The following is a 13976-nucleotide window of genomic DNA, read 5'->3' as shown; positions in this document are numbered from 1 at the left end:
GGGTGGGGCCGGAGGGGTGAGCCCCGGCCCCGGGGACAGGGCCTGCGTCCTGGGACACCGAGGACAGGTGAATCCTGGGCTGGGGTCGGGGGCGATAGTGCTGGCTGGGCACCTCTGAGTGTGCCGGGCAAGCCCGGGTGTGGCCGCAGCCCTTCCCTCCAACGGGCTTATGGTGGGACCAGGTCACTGAGAACCCTTAACCCTGCCTGCGAGCTGACTTGGGCCCTCCTTTGGTCTCCTCCCAACTGCCCACTCCAGTCCAGAGCCAAGTTATCCCGCGTAGGTGTGGCCTGGCCCGGTTGCCACATGCCTGCCCCACGGCAGCTGGTGACCCTGGCCTGGTGGGGCCCTCTGCCTTCTTCTCTGGAACCCCCGGGGTCCTCACAGTTGGAAGGGACAGGCCAGGCCACACCTAGGGAGAGACATGTACACAGCGCTGCCGTAGCACTGGCCAAGTGGCCAGGCCTCCAGTTGTAGCAAGGGTGTGCCCTCACCCTCAGGGCGCCAGATGGCTCCGGCCCCAGCTTCTTCGCCTCAGACACAACCTACAACCTGGAGTGGCTCGCTGACCTCCTCCGTGGTCCTGGGGTCACCCTGCAGATCCTTCGGGATGAAAAGGGATTGGGGGTTCACTCTAGGTTTCAGTTTGAGGATCTTTCACTGCACAGCCCCCTCCACGAGTCTGAGATCTTGACATGGCCCAGGTGGCCAGTGTGATGGCCACCTGTTTCCAGGTGGGAAGGCCTCTGAGTGTGAGTGTGCCAGGGTGGGCAGGAGTGGTCTGGTGCGCTTCACCTTTGTGAGAGGAAGTGTTAGCCGTGTGCATGGTGAGTCTGAATTTGGGTGCCTGTGGAGGCGGGAGAGGCCCTACCTGGAGGCTGGGGCTGGGTGGGTGCTGCGTACTGCCAAGAGATGTTTAAAAAAGGCCTGTGTGGACGGACTTATTTCTGGCTCTGGAGAGCCAGTGTGTTCTTTCACTCAGATGCTGCTGGCTGTGGGCTGGTGGAGAGGGGCAGGTGGTAGGCGGGTTTGGGGAGCTGGGCCTGGGGACACATTCCACCGTGGCTGCTGGAGGGGTGGGGTTCAACTCAGTCCTGACACCTCCAGGGGCTGGGGTGGGGTGTCTGTCTTAGGTTTTCACTCCTCAAGCGTAATTCAGCATTTTTCTTGTAACTTTAAAACTAAGATATGTTCTCTATGGACGACTTGTGAAATTCAGGAAATGAAGTTTTAAAGAAAACCAACCCCTGCCCTGGAGCGACCCCTCCCCCACCTCCTGTTATCCTTGGAGGACTTCGTTGTACCTGTCACGCCCTGGCCTCACCTTTGCTGCGCACAGGCCATTCTGTAGCTGTACTTGTGGGTCACTTGCCCTTGATTTCAGAGGGTTTGTTTTTGTTGTTGTATTGTGAATTTGGCCCAGCCCCGGGTGTGGGTGCTGAGGCTGCTACCACCGAGCGAGGCACAGCCAGGCCAGCATTGGGTCCCACGCTGTTTGTTTTTGTGATTGTTTGTTTGTTGTTGTTTTGTTTTGAGATGGGGTCTTACTATATAGTTTGGGCTGACCTTGAACTATTGTAGCCCAAGCTGGCTTCACACTTGCAGTGATCCTCCTGCCTCAGCCTCCCAAATGCTAGGATTAAAAGGCGTGCACCACAACACCCGGCTCCCACACATTCTTGAAGCTGGGATTTTGGAATCATGGACAGTGGTGATTTTCAGCTGTGGCGTTCCCTTAGGGACCAGGGCCCCAACCTGTGTATGGTCCCTTCTGACTCCAGCTGGCTTTGCACCTAGAATAAGTTACCATGTAGGTCCCTATGGCAGGATGAGGACCAATGCTTTCAGGTTCCAGCAACCATCTAGTGAGGCTCTGGAGCCTGGCCTGTTCCTCGGGGCCAGGGGGTATGACAACTGTGAGACCAAGGTTCAGTAGCCATTGGGGACCCTGACCTGCCCCATTCTGACTCATCTGGGCTCCTCTAGGTGACTCAGGACCTGAGAACTGATGGCTAAGGGCAGGCCAAGCCATTTCACTGCCGGGTGGATGATGTTTTAGGTAGGTTAGGTGCTGTGCGGGGTGGATATCTTTGTTGGCATGGGCCTCTTGTCCCCTTTATGCCCCGCTTCTACAGTGTGCAGGCTTAGGTCCACAGTGCCTCATACAGAAACCTAAGAAGGAGGGCTCCGTTCTGGGCTCCTTTCTGTGTTTGCTGCTCAGACTTTCTTGGATCTGAGTGGCTGCCACATCCCTCTCTGCACTCAGTAAATGTGAGCTGCCCCCTTCAGGCAGTGGTTCCTGGTATCACGTAGGGTAGGGAGCCAGGGCCACCTCCCTGAGCCTGCTCACCAGTGGGATGAGGGATGAGGCTAAGGGACCCTTCAGCGTTTCTGCAGGAGAAGTTCCAGGGGAGGGCGGAGTCCTGGTGTGGAGGTGTACGCTGTCTGAGGATAGGTTGTGTGCTGTGAGGCAGGTTCTCGGAGCCTTCTTCCAACAAACTTTTTGGCATCCTGGTAGGGTTTGTGTACCCCCTGAGCCCCAGAAATCCTTCTTGCTGTGTATACCAGGCTGGGTCAAGTGCTGGGAGGGATCTGCAGGGATCTGAAGGCCTCCAGGCAAGGCCTCAGTCCTGCCTCTCCCGGGAACCACTTTACAGAATGATGAGGACCCAGTACACACCAGAGGGCTGGGGCCACTTGGCCAGGTCATGAATTCCAGAGCTAGGTTGGGCTGTCTTATCTCTGTCAGAAGTACATGGGATAGTCCCCAGATAGGGTTGAGCCCTCTTTGTGCTTGAAGGTTCAGCCCTGGGCGAGAAACTGCAGTCCCAGCCCTGGGTCCCCACCAGTAGTGGTACAGGAGTAGGGAAGGGGAGGGCTAAGTAGTGCTGACTGAGCCTCCATGCATGGCAGTCTGGAGTGGAAGTCAGTGTGTCCTGCCGAGACACGCCGTATGCGACCTGGGGACTCCGCATCCCTGGCCTCTTGAGCCTGTTTTCCCATCTGTCAGGTGTCTGTAGGAATCAAACAGGTGGGTGCAGATGCTTCATAACCTAGAGGCCCTACCTAGGATGACTAGGGTAGAGTAGTTGCTGGCCTGTGGGGCCTGGGCACCCCCATGGGCCAGTGCCTCTCAAACAGTTTAATGAAGAACCTGCTTTAAATGAAAACATCTGAGTTAAAATTTTCCACTCCATATTTAGCTGTGGCAGATGTTCTGCCCCTAAAGCCACCCTCTGCTTGGATGATTTGTCCCGGCTGGTACTGGCAGGACTTGGGACCGCTACCTGGGTGTAACACACAGTAGGGTCTTGTGTCCCGCCAGGGTCCCTGCCTGCACCTCCGTGGAGCTGGACCAGGAGGAACACTTGGAGCCCCAGAACTCCTTCTTAGGCCTCTCCAGGATCCTTCCTTATGCATAGCACAGGCTGAGCCAGCCTTCAGGACATCATAGGGAAGTGATTGGCCTTTGACTCACCGGCCTGGGCCATGAAGCCCTCCTGTCTTTCTGATATTCCTGCAAGCTCCTGGCTCAAGCTGTGGCTCCTGAAGCCAGCCAGGGAAGGGCCAGCCTGGTGTACACCTCAGGCCCGGGCAGGTGTGGGCTGTTACCCCAGCAGGCGGAGGAGCTTCCTTGAGTGAGGTAGGACTGGCACAAGGAGTGAGCACTCTCGCCTGCTGGGTCTTGCCCGGAGCCCATGTGACCTCGAGTGTCCTTGCGTGTCTCTGCATGTTCTCATGTATCCTTTCTGGTTTTCGTGTGTCCTCACGCATCCTTACATGTCTTCGAGGGTCCTCGTGTGTTCTCGCATTTACTCTGTCCACAGAGAGTAGTGTGAACCCGGAGGTGAGGGGCAGAGGTGAGTGGAGCAAATGGACAGGACTGGGGACCGGAAGAAGGAGCATGTCTGTCCCTGTGTGTGGTGTGTGTCTGTGTGTGAGTGAATATGCACTTACGTCCGTGTGGTGTGTACATCTCCATTCAATGCAAGTGCACACAAGTGAGTGCCTCTGTGGATGCCTCTGTTCCTGAATGTACACGTATCTTGCTTGTGTATTTATGTCTGTGTATGTGTGTACACATGTACCTGTGCGGCATGTTTGTGTGTGCACACGTGCATGTCTTTGCACAAGCCGATGTGTGTTCTTTGTCTCTTCCTCCACCTAGTGCACCCTTTCTTGAGTTCTGAGCCCTTTCTGAGCCCTAATAGGTCGGGTGGTGGGCCTGCCCCCCGTAGGTGGGGTCTAGGCCCAAGGGCCCCCTGGGATAGCACGTGGAGGGGGACACATGCTGGTCCAGAGCCCAGTTCCACCCTGGGGCTGGAGTTGATGTGAGGACAGTGGCCCAGATCCCAGTCACAGAGCCTGCACCTCCTTAGACCGTCTTAGCACCCAGCCAAGCCCCCTCGGGGCCCTCCCAGACATTCAGGCAGGTGATGCCCACACTGGACCACACTGGACAGAGGCTCCCCAGCACCTCAGCAAAAGTGCTGCCGCATCGCGGTGCACATTTCTAGATGTAGCCCTGTCGCTGTATGGTGGCTGCCTTTACCCACCCCTGGACGTCTCATTCAGGGCTGCTGTCCAGCCCTCTGGTTGGTGGGAATTTTGGTCAGTGTGGGGTTCAGATGAGCAGACCCTGAGGCTAACCAAGCAAGGGCCAAGAGGCAGGTTCAAAGCCCAGGTCAGACACAGAATGGCCCCAAGGTTTCTGATCCTCTTCTGTCTGCCTAAACAATGAGTGGAAAGCTGCTGTCCCCTCCTTGCGTCAGAACGCACTGTTCAGAATGCACCAAGGCCAGACCTCGGATGCAGCAGTGGAGCCTGTGCCTGATCTGCCTGCAGGCCACCCCACCGCTACCGTCTGTGTCTGTGTGTCCACCTACCCCGTTTGCAGCCCACCTTGGGATGCACCCCCTTTTCCCAACAGGCTGGCTCCACAGATACCGTAAGGGTCTACTCTGTTCTCATGGTCCTGAAATTCTGAGTTTTTAACAAGGGTCCACGTTTTCGCTTTGCCCAGGCCGTGGAGCCAGTCCTTCACAGGAGACGTTAGAGACACTGTAGGGAGGCTTCTCACATCACCTGATGGACTCCAGCGTGCCCCATCTTTCCCTGGTGGGCTGGAGCGGTTCACTCAGCGCATGTCTGTCCCCTGCCATCCCCACTGGCATTTGGGTTTGTGTCTCCCACCCCACCCTGCCAAGCTGGCCATGCTTGAGAGACCCACTGTTGCTTTGCTGAATGGCATTGAATTCGAGGTCACAGGCATTTTGAATACCATCTGTATGCCAGGCCGGGGTGGGAATGTGGGAAGGAAGGTGTGTAGTGGGCAGAGGACCCTCATGGCCACAGTGCAGGTCCTCACTCTGCACCGTACCGGGCCGCGGAGAAGAGAGGAAGGGGTAACTCGTGGCTCTCAGTCCCACAGAGGGTATTGCCAGTGGGAAGTGGAATCTTTAAATAGCCTCTTGCTTTCCACTAAAAATAGTTCTGCTGCCATGGAGGTGGTTGCGGGGTGGCGGGGCTGGCTCCTGGCCAAGGCAGGCGGGGGTGCACCATGTGGCCAGCCTACACGGGGGTGGCACAGGGCCATGGACTCCGCTGGTCACCATCTTTCCACCCACCAGGTCAGGGCTGCCGTGGGGAACCCCCACTGGCCCTCAGCCACACAGGGCCTGAGTGCTGGGAGAGGAGTGAACGTCCCTCGTGCCCCGGCGCAAGTCACAGCAGCTGGGTGCAGGGGATGCAGCAGGAGACGGAGCTGAGTGGGTTGGCTCAGGAACCCCGTTGCAGGGTCAGGGCTGGGCAAGTCAAGGCTGATGAGTCTGTGTAGAGTGGACTCTGCTCAGGTCCTGTGAGGGCTGAAGATGTGCTTCAGGGACATCTGCAAGACAAGACCCTTCCAAGGAGGTTCTGGGGTAGCCAGGAATCCTGAAGGCTTCCAGGAAGAGGGGGTGGCCAGCCTGGAAGCCAAGTGCTGGGAGGGGTGCTGGAGGCCTTGTGCTTTTCCAGTGTCTTCAAGTGTTCTGTGCTGCCGTCTGGAGAGCAAAGTAACAAACTAAAAAGAAGGCGCTGCCTGGGCAGGGCTGTGCCCTTCTGGGAAGAGCAGGGGAATATTCCCTGTGCTTTCATGTCCAGGTTTGGGGCTCCATGCCCTGGACTCTAGAGTCTCCCTGGCAAGGGAACTCTTCCAGGCTGAGGGCAGGTCTGGGTGGGGTCTGGGGCTGGCCTCAATCCATCACAGCACATGGGCAGGTCGGCTTATTTCCTGTCCTGGGCACTCGCTTTCTGTGTCACCTATCCCCCACCAACCCAGGGCAGGGGAGTCTGGAAAAGTTGTGGCTGAGGTAGGAATATATGCATAGTTTAGCTGTGAGCCACCTCTCCTAAATAGTGACCCCAGATCAATGGGCCTCTCTTGAGCCTCAGTTTCCTCATCCTGAATCATGTTCTAGACAGCCACCCTGGAGGTTGCTGGGTCAGAGCTGGCATGCAGGGAGCTGTGGGTTGAAGTATCAATGGTCCTAGAAGGCCTGTAGCAACCTCTCGAGTCCGGCTTCTGGCTTGGTGGACCCAGCCTGCACACACATAGCTACATTTTATAGATGCAGCCCCCCCCCCAGACCCAGCTCTCTGCCTGGCTGTGCGTTGCAGGTGCCCATGGTTGACAAGAGCTGTGTCCCCAGCTGTTCCTGTCTACAATGGCATCATCTTCCTCTTTGTCCTGGCCAATTTCAGCATGGCCACCTTTATGGACCCTGGTGTCTTCCCCAGAGGTAGGGTCCTATGCTGGGGCAGTTCATTTGCTCATTTTCACTAGAGCATGAGTGGCTAACTTTGAAGAGACCTGGGGATTCCCAGTGAATGGGTTGAGCAGAGACTGGGGAGGGGATTCCCCTGCTAGGGAAGTCACCTTCCTGTCCCTTCACCACTTCGCCTGGGTCCTGATCTACAGCGGACGAGGACGAAGACAAGGAGGACGACTTCCGGGCCCCACTGTACAAGAACGTAGATGTACGGGGCATCCAGGTCCGCATGAAGTGGTGTGCCACATGCCACTTCTACCGCCCACCGCGCTGCTCACACTGCAGCGTCTGCGACAACTGCGTAGAGGTGACCACCCCACTGCCCCGTGCCCCACCAACCGGGCCCCACGCCCAGTCCCATCCGTCGCGTGTCCTGACACCCTGCCTCCGCTCAGGACTTTGACCACCACTGCCCCTGGGTCAACAACTGCATTGGACGCCGCAACTACCGCTACTTCTTCCTGTTCCTGCTGTCACTCAGTGCACACATGGTGGGCGTCGTGGCCTTCGGCCTGGTCTATGTACTGAACCACGCTGAGGGGCTGGGAGCTGCCCACACCACCATCACGTATCCTTCATCTCAAACGCGCCTGTGTCACGGGGGGAAGTGAGGCTCCAAGGGGTTGGTGAGCTGCCTGGGCGTCCCAGTGGGTGAGTCACCATCTTTAGATGGGCAGGGGGGGTGCATTTGTTCCCAGGAGCCTGCTGTGTTGCCATCACGATGGGATCTGTCTGTCCTCACATGCAGCCATTGGCCTTAACCAGCCAGCATGGCCGTCATGTGTGTGGCTGGCCTCTTTTTCATTCCTGTCATCGGCCTCACTGGTTTCCACGTGGTGCTGGTCACTCGGGGGCGCACCACCAACGAGCAGGTACAGACCCATGGGGCAGGGCCTCCAGAGCCCTCGGGTGAGGGGGCACGTGCTCTGTGGAGGACAGGGCTCGGGGTACCTCTGCACAGTCCTCGCTGGGGAAGCTGTTGCCACCAACCCCTCAGCCTGGAAACTGCAGCTCCCTGTGGGGATTGGTGGGGCTAACCTGGGTCAGGGGCTCCTCTGGGCTGACTGCCCAGTCTGCCTCCCACAAGGACCACTGTAGAGGAGCCCCAGCTGGCCTGGTGTGGCCCTCTCCCTTCCCTGGCCTGGGCCCTGGTGGCCGGGCTGGCTGAAGGTCTTGTGTTCGCAGGTGACCGGAAAGTTCCGTGGGGGTGTGAACCCCTTTACCCGAGGCTGCTATGGGAATGTGGAGCATGTGCTATGCAGCCCCCTGGCACCCCGGTGAGGCCCGGCCTGGGCAAGGGGTGAAAGAGGCTTGTGCCGGGTGTGGGGTGGGCAGCCTCAGCCCCTCAGCCCGGGCCCTTTCTGCTCTTATCAGGTGGGCCTTGGTCCTGCCGCTGGTGTGTGTTCTCAGCTGGGTTGCCTGGCTGCTGACCTCTGTGCCCCTGGTGCAGGTATGTGGTGGAACCTCCCAGGCTGCCGCTGTCTGTGAGTCTGAAGCCGCCCTTCCTTCGGCCTGAGCTCCTGGAGCGCACTGCACCACTCAAGGTCAAGCTTAGTGACAATGGGCTGAAGGCAGGCCTTGGCCGCAGCAAGGTGGGGGTCTGGGCCGGAATGGAGAGGGGCTAGGAGTCAGACCATTGGAGGAGGGAAGCAGGAAGGTTAGAGGGGCCCAGAAGAGGGGTGAGGGGAAGAACTGGGCTGGTTCTGGGGTAGGGTCCCAGGGCCCCAGAAAGGCATCCTCAGTTGAGCCCTACCCCTCAGCCAAGCACCCCCTCCCCATTGACCCTGATCCTCCCAGTCCAAAGGCAGCCTGGACAGGCTGGATGAAAAGCCACTGGATCTGGGGCCTCCACTGCCTCCGAAGATGGAGGCCGGCAGCTTTGGAGGTGACCTGAAGACCCCACGGCCTGGCAGCGCTGGTGAGATGGAGGCAGCCACCCTGGGGAGGGGCACGTCCTGACCTGCATCTGACCCAGGCTGACAGTGGTCCTTCTCCCCAGAGAGCGCCCTGTCAGTTCAGAGGACCAGCCCCCCGACACCTGCCATGTACAAGTTCCGGCCAGCCTTCCCCACGGGTCCAAAGGCACCCTTTTGTGGGCCCAGTGAGCAGGTAAGGAGGCCGGACCTGTCCCCGGAGCCCTGCCCCCCCAGCCTCGCCCTTCCAGGAACTAGGGAGGCTCTCCTTCGGCCAGATGAATGCCCACAGGACCCTGCCCTGTGAGCACTCTGACCTGAGGTTTGTCGGAGGGGAGCAGGGTAAGGTGTCCTGGGAGGGGCTGACACTTGTGGACCCAGCTGGACTTCGTCTCCGTCCCTTGGCTGGCATTGCCCATAGGGCACGTAGGTGGCTGCCCCCAGGAGCAGTGTGTCAGCATGGCTGGAATTCCCCCATTAGTCACTGTGTGAGGCCCACGGGAAGCCTTCTGAAGAATTTGAGATCTGTTTCAGAAAGCACACTTGTTTTCCCCAAGTTAAAAGCTCTGCTGTCCATCACTGTGGAGCAGCTGGCAGCAGAACAGGCTGCCTTCCCTCCTTGAGGGCCATTGAGGGCAGGCCCTGTATGTCCAGAGCAGCTCCACTGCTGGGGTCCATGTCTTACCCGCTGCAGTCGGGGTCACTGGGTGGGGCAGTGAATCTAGGCCTCCCTGGCAGAGAGTCCAGTCCTGGTGAATTCAGTTCATCTCTAGTTGGGAATAGGGGAATCGAGGTGCCCTCCCTGAGTCACCTCCTTCCCAAGACCGACCTGGGTCCCACAGGGTATTCAGTCTGGCCGGCTAAGTACATTGTGGCCACATGTGCCCTCATCCCCTTTGGGATTCAAGGTTCCTGTGGCTCTTCTCACCAAAGCTGTCTCCGTGACTGAGACCGCCCTGAACAGGTGGCTCCCGTCTGGGTGGATGTCCAAGGGCACTGCACAGGGTCTGAGCACCCGGTTCTGCCTCGAGCTGTGGAGCCCTCCTGCCTTTGGCCCCAGGGTCAGTGTGGATCTGGGTGTGGCCTGTGTAGTCCCTCCTGGGGATCGTGACGGTGGCAGGCCTTATGTAGCCTTTCTTTGGGAGGTAGCCTCTGGGGTCACTGCAGACTCCACTCCGCTCTGTCTCAGCCGGCGTGAGAGTGGGAGCTGTGGTCAGGCATAAGGAACCGTGGATTAGGCACACCTGGCGGTAGGGCTGTGCTGCCAGTCACGGCCTCTACGTGGTCACAGCACCTGGTGGCTGCAGGCTGGGGGTAGTAGGTGTGCAGTGGCCGGTTTTCTCTCTCTCTACAGGTCCCCGTGTCAGGTCCTGACTCCTTGACCCTGGCAGACGACAGCACCCACAGCCTGGACTTTGTGTCCGAGCCCAGCTTGGACCTCCCTGACCATGGCCCGGGTGGCCTGCACTCAGCCTACTTGCCATCCCCGCCGCTCAGTGCCACCGATGCCTTCTCGGGTGCTTTGCGCTCCCTGAGCCTCAAGGCTGCTAACCGGCGGGGCGGGGACCATGTGGCCTTGCAGCCCCTGCGCTCCGAGGGGGGGCCCCCCACACCCCACCGCAGCCTCTTTGCCCCCCATGCTCTACCCAACCGGAACGGCAGCTTGTCCTATGACAGCCTGCTTAACCCTGGCTCGCCCAGCAGCCACGCGTGTCCAGCGCACCCGGCAGTCGGTGTAGCCAGCTACCGCTCACCCTATTTCCACCCTGGGGTGGCGGGTGACCCACCACGGCCCCCACCCCGCAGCTTCAGTCCTGTCCTGGGCCCCCGGCCTCGGGAGCCCTCCCCCGTGCGCTATGACAACCTGTCTCGGACCATCATGGCCTCCATCCAGGAGCGCAAGGACAGGGAGGAGCGAGAGCGGCTGCTGCGCTCCCAGGCCGACTCGCTCTTCGGTGACGCCCCCAGCTCCTACAGCCTGCAGCAGACCAGCACGCTGTCTGAGGGCAGTCGTGGCCCCACGCTGCACTACGGCTCCAGAGATGACCTCGTGGCTGGGCCTGGCTTCGGTGGTGCCCGCAACCCTGCCCTGCAGACGTCCCTGTCCTCCCTGAGCAGCTCCGTGAGCCGGGCACCGCGGACGTCCTCCTCCTCCCTGCAGGCAGACCAAGCCGGCAGCAGTGCCCCGGGGCCCCGGCCAGGCAGTGGCTCACACAGGTCGCCTGCCCGCCAAGGCCTGCCCTCTCCGCCTGGCACTCCACACTCACCCTCCTATGCGGGCCCCAAAGCCGTCGCCTTCATCCACACGGACCTCCCCGAACGGCCGCCCTCGCTGGCTGTGCAGAGGTGGGTGCTAGCGGCGTGGGTGGGCTCCTTGTACAGGACATCATCCAGATGCCTTGGGGCCCCTCTTGGCCTGGTACTCACTGTGGCTGCAGGGACCAGGCCGGGAGGGTGGGCTCCATCCTGCCTCAAAGACCCCTTAGTGGCCCTGTTTGAAGGTGGCCTGGCTCTGAGCATTGCCCTGGGCACACTGCATGTGTGTGTAAGGAGGGCAGGAGGGTTTGTGCCTCGAGTGCAACATCTTACATTGTCCCAGAGCTGGCACAGACCCAGGACGTGAAAAGGCCCAGGACAACCTCTCTGGCACTTGTGCCACACTGCAGCGTGGGTCTCCTTTGGGTCCTGGGCTCCGACCCTCGTGGCTGTGCTTGGGGCTCTCCTTGGTTGGGTCTGCCTTGATGTGGGCACTTAGTCACAGGAATCGGACTTCCTGCTTAGGAGTGGGGAAACTAAGGCCCAGAGAGGGCAGCTTGGTTCCAGGCTCCCAGGGGTTTGGTGACTGAGGCTGCCAGTCCAGGTCCACGTGGGGTTGAGCACTGCATGGGAGCAGTGCTCGTGCTGGGCAGACCATGGCATCGTCCTGGCACCGTCCCGTCCACGCCCCTGCTGCTCTGAGCAGAGGCTCCGTTACTTCCTGTTGGCAGACAAGGCCCGGGGGAGAGCCCCGACCAGACCCCTGGGCTACAGGGAGGCTGGCGAGTGCAGCCTGGCCCCGAGCAAGGCTCTCTGCTCTGTGCTCCTGGAGCCTGGCTGGTTTCTTGGGTTCAGGAGGAGACTGTGTCAAGTTGGGAAATAAAGAGGCTCTGCCACAGGGATGTTTAAGCAGCAAGAAGCCTCTCATTCTCGGGGGGTGCGGGGGTACAGTGTTGCCGCTAGGCTTCCCAGCCCAGGGCACTAGGACCGGCGAGGCAGGGTCTAGGGCTCAGTTTAATGTCCACTTAGCCTGCCTGTTCTCTGGCCAGTGCCAGCTGGGAGAGATCGAGAGTCTCAAGAAGCTGGCCACAATTCTGATGATACTTGGCTGTCCTGTGACAGTACAGCCCGGTCTTGTGATGGTACCGGGTCCAGGACACAGGAATCCAACCCACGTCTGCATGTGTCCTGTCGCCCCACCGTCCCATGTTCACCATGTACATGCGTGTATGTGCTTGTTTTAATGCAGGGACCACCCTCAGCTGAAGACCCCCCCAAGTAAGCTTAATGGGCAGTCCCCAGGCCCGGCCTGGTTGGGGCCTGCTGCCGGCCCCTCAGGGCCCTCCGCCAGCCCTGCCCGGCAAACGCTGGTTAAGAAGGTGTCCGGCGTGGGTGGGACAACGTACGAGATTTCGGTGTGAGAACTGACCACCACCTGTCTGCCATGGCACCACAGGGACCAGGACCCCTTCCTTGGTGGTTCCCCTACCCCCACTGACCTCTGCCCCAGGGAGAGGCCACCGCCTGAGCCTGCTGTGGACACATCAGCAGGAGAGAGCCACGCCTCCACAGCTTGTCCCCGCGCCCGCTGCCAGGCCGTCCACTCTTCTCTCCAGGAAGTGGGGTTCCGGGGCGAAGTTGGGCCTAGAGCTGTGTGGGCCTGTGTGTCTGTCCCTGTTGGGGCAGTGAGGGGGACCCAGATTGTGTCCTCCGTTGGCCAAGCTCCACCCCGCCATCCTGTCGCCCTCGCTCCCCTGGGCCAGTCTCCAGCAGTCTCTGGCCCACCCACTCCCCTTGGAGATGGGCCACTGCGGCCCTCCTTTCGGCTGCTCCTGACACTGTTGCCTTCCCCCAGCTGGCTGGCAGCTTGCAGCTTGTCAAGGCTGATGCTTCCGCAGCCCCGGCCTGCTCCGGGCTGTGATGGACGGGTGGACAGGCAGGCGGCCACCTGTGCTGGGGCCCTAGCTCTGTGTGTTCCATCTTTCCTGGCCCGCGGGCTCGTGTCCCCATGTCTGTGCCGTGCTGCCGTGCCACGTCCATTGTGTTTGCTCGGCTGCCACTGTCCCTTTCATTGAAGCCTTAACTTCTGCTTTATGCTCTTGTGGGGGTTGACGGGGGCCACAGGGTGTGGGAGCAGGCATGTGGACCGGATACCACCCCGGGGTCATGAGTCCTGCAGCCCTAGCCCCAGCTCTCAGGCCCTCCCTGCCAAACTGGAGACTCCCTTCTCCGAGGCACACGAAGTCTCTGGCCTTGGCCTGGCCGGTGCCACATGGAAAGCACATTGGAGATGGGGGGGTCCGTGCTTCCCCTGGCATCAGGGACCCGAGAGTAAGCACATGGCAGCGTCTGCTTGCATTGTGTCTGTTTTATGTTTTTATATCTACATCTATATATCTATAATTTTATTAAAAAAAGAAAAAGTCCTCCTGATCCTTTCCTTGGGCAAAGCCAGGGCTGTGAGTATAGGGACCCCCGAGGGTCGGGGTATTAGGAGAGGGGTAGGGGTGGCTGGCTAGGCCAAGTCTAGGGGCTGGTGTGGGGTCCTTGTCTGGAAGTGTGGATTTCCACACCCTGGTCTAAGTTACCCTTGGCACTGTCCAGGGTGTGGGGATAGACGAGTTGGCCTGCCCCGGCGTGCAGATGGTGGAATGGGGCACACGTGGCCTGCTGGATTGGGACCCTGTAGGAGGTGCCGTGCTTTCTGGAAGTCACTCTTGCCTGACGTGCCAGGGGTGGTGTCGGGGAGTGCCAGGAATCCAGACCTCGTTGGGACTGAGCCTGGGCAGTGCTGGGGGCATGGGAGCCCAGGGACTCCGAGGGAGGTTTCTTGAGCCTTGTGTCCTGCAGCTCTGCCCCATGCTGACCTCCACCTTTTTGCTTCTCTCTTATGGACGACGTGGCCCGCAGGGGGCGAATAGGCGCCTGTAGCCGTGGATGGGGGCGGCGTGGCCAGCCCGGGGGGACCCCCAGCCTGCACCTGTGCCACCTTGGCCTC

At 60.0% G+C, this 13976-nt stretch overlaps 1 protein-coding gene across 1 annotated transcript in view; it reads left to right on the top strand.

Annotated features, from left to right (window-relative positions):
• Zdhhc8 (zinc finger DHHC-type palmitoyltransferase 8) overlaps nucleotides 1–13976 on the top strand; it is a 16507-nt gene that overhangs the window by 1619 nt on the left and 912 nt on the right. Inside the window, 10 exon segments of the mRNA XM_033758464.1 lie at nucleotides 6658–6779; nucleotides 6959–7116; nucleotides 7205–7377; nucleotides 7579–7681; nucleotides 7995–8086; nucleotides 8260–8401; nucleotides 8607–8727; nucleotides 8809–8918; nucleotides 10077–11068; nucleotides 13889–13976. The exon segment at nucleotides 13889–13976 is cut by the window's right edge and continues 6 nt beyond it. Coding sequence (XP_033614355.1) covers nucleotides 6658–6779; nucleotides 6959–7116; nucleotides 7205–7377; nucleotides 7579–7681; nucleotides 7995–8086; nucleotides 8260–8401; nucleotides 8607–8727; nucleotides 8809–8918; nucleotides 10077–11068; nucleotides 13889–13976 — 2101 coding nt within the window.

This window comes from Fukomys damarensis, unplaced genomic scaffold (genome assembly GCF_012274545.1).
Source record: "Fukomys damarensis isolate Sample0158 unplaced genomic scaffold, DMR_v1.0_HiC HiC_scaffold_34, whole genome shotgun sequence".
Classification (NCBI taxonomy): domain Eukaryota; kingdom Metazoa; phylum Chordata; class Mammalia; order Rodentia; family Bathyergidae; genus Fukomys; species Fukomys damarensis.
Note: the sequence above shows the minus strand (reverse complement) of the source record. Positions and strands in the feature narration are given on the sequence as shown.